The sequence below is a fragment of the Otolemur garnettii genome, unplaced genomic scaffold, assembly GCF_000181295.1.
Source record: "Otolemur garnettii isolate 467f Iridium unplaced genomic scaffold, OtoGar3 scaffold00202, whole genome shotgun sequence".
Taxonomy (NCBI): domain Eukaryota; kingdom Metazoa; phylum Chordata; class Mammalia; order Primates; family Galagidae; genus Otolemur; species Otolemur garnettii.
This window is the reverse complement of record NW_003852597.1, coordinates 2,030,245-2,036,033: the sequence shown is the minus strand read 5'-3', so window position 1 is coordinate 2,036,033 and position 5,789 is coordinate 2,030,245. Positions and strand designations below refer to the sequence as shown.

At 44.0% G+C, this 5,789-nt stretch overlaps 1 protein-coding gene across 2 annotated transcripts in view; it reads left to right on the top strand.

Annotated features, from left to right (window-relative positions):
• The window catches only part of KDM4A (lysine demethylase 4A), a 67,551-nt gene extending 62,361 nt beyond the window's left edge, over positions 1-5,190 (top strand). For both annotated transcript variants that reach the window (XM_023507733.1, XM_012812351.2), the window contains exons 20-22: positions 3,433-3,552; positions 3,712-3,804; positions 3,932-5,190. In XM_023507733.1, coding sequence (XP_023363501.1) covers positions 3,433-3,552; positions 3,712-3,804; positions 3,932-4,072 — 354 coding nt within the window. In that variant the 3' untranslated portion in view covers positions 4,073-5,190. The remainder of the gene's footprint in view (positions 1-3,432; positions 3,553-3,711; positions 3,805-3,931) is intronic.
• Positions 5,191-5,789: the final 599 nt, after the last annotated feature.

Sequence of the window (5,789 nt, the reverse complement as noted above, 5' to 3'; positions counted from 1 at the left end):
TTTTTTTTTTTTTTTTGAGACAGAGTTTCACTTATTCTCACAGCTCACAGCAACCTCCTACTCCTTAGGCTTAGGCGATTCTCTTGCCTCAGCCTCCCGAGTAGCTGGAACTACAGGCACCTGCTACAACACCCGGCTTTTTTTGTTGTTGTTGCAGTTTGGCCGGGGCTGGGTTTGAACCTGCCACCCTTGGTATATGGGGCTGGTGCCCTACTCACTGAGCCATAGGCGCTGCCTGACTTAACTGTATTTGAATAAATGTAGATTTTTTTTTTTTTTTTTTTGAGACAGAGCCTTAAGCTGTCCCCCTGGGTAGAGTGCTGTGGTATCACAGCTCACAGCCACCTCCAACTCCTGGGCTAGAGCGAGTCTCCTGCCTTTGCCTCCCAAGTAGCTGGGACCACAGGCGCCCACCACAACACCTGGTTATTTTTTTTGGTTGCAGCCATCGTTGTTGTTTGGTGGGCCTGGGCTAGATTCGAACCCACCACCTTAGGTGTATGTGGCTGGCACCTTAGCCACTTGAGTCACAGGTGCTGAGCCAATAAATGTAGATTGTTGTATCATACTTAATAAAAAATAAGACATTTCCTGAAAATAAGCCCTAGTATGTCTTCTTGAGAAAAATAAATATAAGACAGTGTCTTATTTTGGGGAAACACATCTCTTAATTTATGGAACAGTGATCTTAGGGATCCTGTTTTCAAAAGTTATTGAAGACCACAAAGAGTATGTGTTTTTATGGATTATATTTAATCAGTATTTACTCTTTGAGAAATTAAAACTGAGGCTAAATTTAAAATAATTTTTTTTTTTTTTTTTTGAGACGGAGCCTCAAGCTGTCCCCCTGGGTAGAGTGCCATGGCATCACGCTCACAGCAACCTCCAACTCCTGGGCTCAAGCGAGTCTCCTGCCTCAGCCTCCCAAGTAGCTGGGACTACAGGCGCCCGCCACAACGCCTGGCCATTTTTTTTTGGTTGCAGCCATCATTGTTGTTTGGCGGGCCTGGGCTGGGGATTCGAACCCGCCACCTTAGGTGTATGTGGCTGGCGCCTTAGCCGCTTGAGCCACAGGCGCCAAGCCTAAAATAATCTATTTTTAATATAAAAAGTAACTATTGAAATAAAAACAATGAGAAGAATGCCATTTTCTATAATTTTGCATATTTCTTTTATGTCATTTCTTTATTTAATATATTTAATATACTGTTTTGGTTAAACTACAGGAAGAAAATTCAGCCTCACAGTGATACGTAATTGGAATTGGGGAGAAGTATTTTCACAGCCTTTCAGATAATTGTGATTATTCTCCTCTCATATTCCACCTAAAGTCAACAAGTGGCAGTTTCTTAGAAGTTAGTTGCAGTGTGGAATCTGAAAGCATGTCAGTGAACTTTTTATACTCCGTTACATTAAAATCCATCAATCTGCCTTATACATAGAATGGATTTTCCACTTAATGCATGATTTTATAACATTATATAGTGGTTATTTAGAAAATCTTCATGCATTAGACACCCCATTTCACTAATCTCATTCAAAAACTTATAGATTTTAGATAGCTTCAAGCTCACAGTGGTGAATGCAACTTTTCTCAAATTCCAATTTTAGCTTTAAAGTATGAATTTTATTATTGGCAGTAGATACTGATTCTTGTTTTCCTTGAAGCGAGAGGCTTTACTTCATTTTCAAGAAGTTCCAAATCCCCAGTCAGTCATTTCTTTCAAATAAAAACTGTTGTTCCATGCTAAAAGAAGCTAGTGTACTCACAATTCAAACTGTTACATGGGTGTTTTTCCTCTCAAGACAAGCACCATAATACCTTGGTCTGTAGCCAGAGTGTCTTATCAGTACTTACATGTGTACTTAGTGATTAATGTTTAACCAAATTAATAACCTTTCCTGCTCCATCAAGGGACATTGTTATGTGAAACTGGGGTTTTGCTCCCCTGGCCCCCAATTGTGAGTGCACAATGGTGAAAATGGAGTAACAATAAGCAGAACTTGGGGCCAGTGCTTTGATTTGTGCTCATGCGCCAGCAGTTGAACCCATCATAGATTTGGTACCAGCACTACGGATATCTGCACGGTGAAAAAGCCTAGTGTTTGGCTCAGTGCTCCTTGAGACACTAGAGACGCTGCCTGGACCCAATCCTAGGGTTATGTGGATATGGCAGTGGTTATAGCATCGGCCATGTACACTGAAGGTGGTGGGTTCAAACCCGGCCCGGGCCAGCTGAACAACAGTGACAGCTGCAACAAAAAAATAGCCAGGCATTGTGGTGGGTGCCTGCGGTCCCAGCTACTTGGGAGTCTGAGGCAATAGAACTGCTTGAGCTCAGGAGTTTGAGGTTGCTGTGAGCTGTGACGCCACGGCACTCTACTAAGGGTGACATAGTTGAGACTCTGTCTCAAAAAAGAAGTCGGGGGGGGGGGGAAGCCTAGTGTTTAACTAGGACTATTTATGGAAATAGTCTTGGCCTCACATGCTTTCTGAAAGGGCCTTAGGAACCCTTCAAAGGTTCCTGATCTACTGTTTGAGAACTGCTATTATAAGATGTAGAACTGAACTGTAGAGAACCTAAGTGATTTATTAAAGGGCACATTTTGGCTAGCTAAAACTTCTATCACAGATTTAGAGGGGTGCTGTAGTTTCACCTTAATTGTTAGATTGATACAAAATATATTTATTGATGACCTACTTAGGAAATGAATTGGCAATATAGTATAGAACTGTTTTTGCTCAATAAATGAGTTGGCAGATGGGAGGAGAGGACAGGACAGAGTTCTTGTCATGTAGTGTAAGAGCATTGTGAATATCCACATCCTTTTAGACTTGCTGTTCTCTCCCATGTGTACTTTTCTAAGCCATGTCCTTAAGGTCCCTTTCACATCTACCCATCAGACCTTTCATTCAACCAGCGTGCATGTATATGACTTCACACTACATACATAAACTCTTTGTTAAGGTGAGGACTCACCTTAGGATACCTACCCACTTTGGAAGGAGTGTAAGTTCTAAAGTCCTTTGCCAAATCCCATGGTAGGTGATATTTTCTTTTTATACCTATCTTATGAACAACACATTTTGAGTATTATTGTAGCATTTCTGTGTAGCAGAACCCTAGGAACCCTTAGAGGAAGTGTTGAGGGAATGCAAGAACGACTCTAGATTATGGCACCTATCTCTATGTTTAGTAAATAATTATAGCAGTTCTTTTTTGTCACCTAGAAGCAGCAGGGGATGGAGATGTGGGGCAGACTTTGACTTAGCAAGTGAGGCTTTATTGCATCTTTCAGCCCAGAGAGAGCTGACTTACTTGGAGTATTGGGCAGGAATTTTCTCCTGGTTCCTTGTTCTCTTTGTAGATGGCAGTTACCATTGTGTTGAAGTGGACTTTCATTCATTCTCCTTCCTTGTTGTTTCCTTAGAGCCAGGACTGTCTCCAGTTGGGTCCTCCTGCTGAAGGGGAAGTGGTCCAAGTGAGATGGACAGATGGCCAAGTCTATGGAGCCAAGTTTGTGGCCTCCCATCCCATCCAAATGTACCAGGTAGCCACAGGTTCTTGTGAGGTAGTAGGGGGTATGTAATTAATTCATTGCAGTCTGTTGGGCCAGAGCTGAGTCTGCTCTTGAGAGAACTTTGCTGCAGGGAATTGCCATGGTACATGGTAAAGATTTCCTAGCCAAAGGTCTTTGCTTCCTTGGTAGGTGGAGTTTGAGGATGGCTCACAGCTTGTAGTTAAGAGAGATGATGTATATACGCTGGATGAAGAGCTTCCCAAGAGAGTCAAGTCTAGACTGGTGAGTGTATGTTTTCTCTGTGCCCTTGGTTCTTTTCTTGGAGGGAGGGAACAAGGCAGATGTGTCCCTTTGTGTTTTTCTTGGGGTAGGTGACCATAAAGTGATTCTTTGGCTTATTCTCTCATAGTCGGTAGCCTCAGACATGCGCTTCAATGAGATTTTCACAGAGAAAGAGGTTAAGCAAGAAAAGAAACGGCAACGAGTTATCAACTCAAGATACCGGGAAGATTATATCGAGCCTGCACTATACCGGGCCATCATGGAGTAGGTGCTTCCAGGGTCCAACAGATTCCCAGCCATCAAGGCGAATGCACTCTGGGGTTCCACAGCACAGCAGACATTTGGAACTCTAAAGTCTCTAATAGTGAAGTTGTAAAAAGAAAAGGAATGAAATAACTGACCCCATCATCTTCTCACCCCACCCTCATCGCATTCCGCTATAAAGGACAAGCCGTTTTTTGGACACATGACAGCAACTGAGGGGCTGAGCACTGGAATCCTGTGGTTGCACTGGCCCCACTCTATAAAAGGGGTCTGCTGTGCTGGCCAGACTGATCACCCTGTTCCTGGTCTAGGACTTAGCTTCCTAATAGTCACCTGTATTGACTGGGCAGAGATGCTGGTGCCTGCCCCCATGCTCACTTTTGTATTTATGTGTGTTGTGTGCATGTGTGAGTGCGTGCGTGTGTGTTTGTATGTTTGGTCTGGACCAGTTTTTGCCAGCCCCTGGCCTTTACTTTCTTCCTTGCCTATGCAGGGCAACCAAAATGTGAAATTCTGCCCTCAGCTGAGCTGAGTAAAGGCCCCTGGGGTTTGGCTGGTGGTAGGTGTGGCATCTGTCCAGGTCTGGAACAGCCTCAAGAGAGAGCTGGCAGAGCTGCAGTATTGAGATGCTAAGGAGTTGATGCCATCTCTTTGTCTTCCCTTGAAGAGCACATAGGGATAAGATGGGTGTGTGCCCACAACACTAGGCACAGAGCCCCTGTGGCACAGTATTAGCGCGTGTGGGTGGGGATTTTAATGATGGTAGCAGGCAGAGCCTGGTGGGTGATTCTATCGACAGAATATTGTAATCATGCAGGGGCTGGGAGGGTTAGGTTGAAGTAACTGGGGCCATTGGAGGCCCACTAGTAGGGGGAGGGAGCTGATTTGGGGGTGGGGGTGGGACTAGAGGGCAACACTGAAGGGGTTAAACAGGTTTTTGCTCCTCATGAATTTGTTTGCCTGGCCCAGGATTGCAGGGCTTCACACTTATACCCTGTATATACAAGAATCAAATTTATAATACTTCCCCCTTTTTTGTTACGTATGAACGCTATAAACCAAATTATTTTGAAAACTGGTGCATCACCTTGTCCTTAGCAATAAAATTTGTTGAGCAGAGGATTGGCTGTCTCTGCCCTAAGGAGGTCAAGTAGCAAGTAGCCCAGGGTCAGGCTGTGGGTGTATCTAGAGTTTCAGACTCTGGGACAGGGCTGAGTATTTTACAAATCCGTAAGGATGTTCAAAGCTGTTCCAAGGAGATGGGTCTCTTGTGAAGCTTTTTTTTTTTTTTTAAAGCATTACTGATTCTCAATTGTTGTAATTTGTTAAGCTCTTTATTAGGCCAAGCATGGTGGGACCTAATGGAACAAGGACATTTCTGGCTATGGAAATGTCTCTGCATTGCATCCCCTGCCTGAGAGATGGGCAGGAGGAGATTAATAGACTGCTGAATTCTCTCAACAGAATCCAAGCTGTCATTTGATGTATTTTCATTGACTGGCTGAGGTCCACGCCACCACTTGTGTTCTACGCCACCACTTGTGTTCTGTACAAATTTTGGAACCAGTTTGAAGGAGGGAGTGCATTTTAGGAGTTAAGAATAAGGGACTCAGCCCCTGTGGGGTCTTGAAGCTGTTCAGAGCTATATGAGGTTGGTGAGAAGCTTTCCTGGAGAGAGATCCAGTACTTTTCACCTGGGCCCCTGAAGTTGAAAAGGGGCC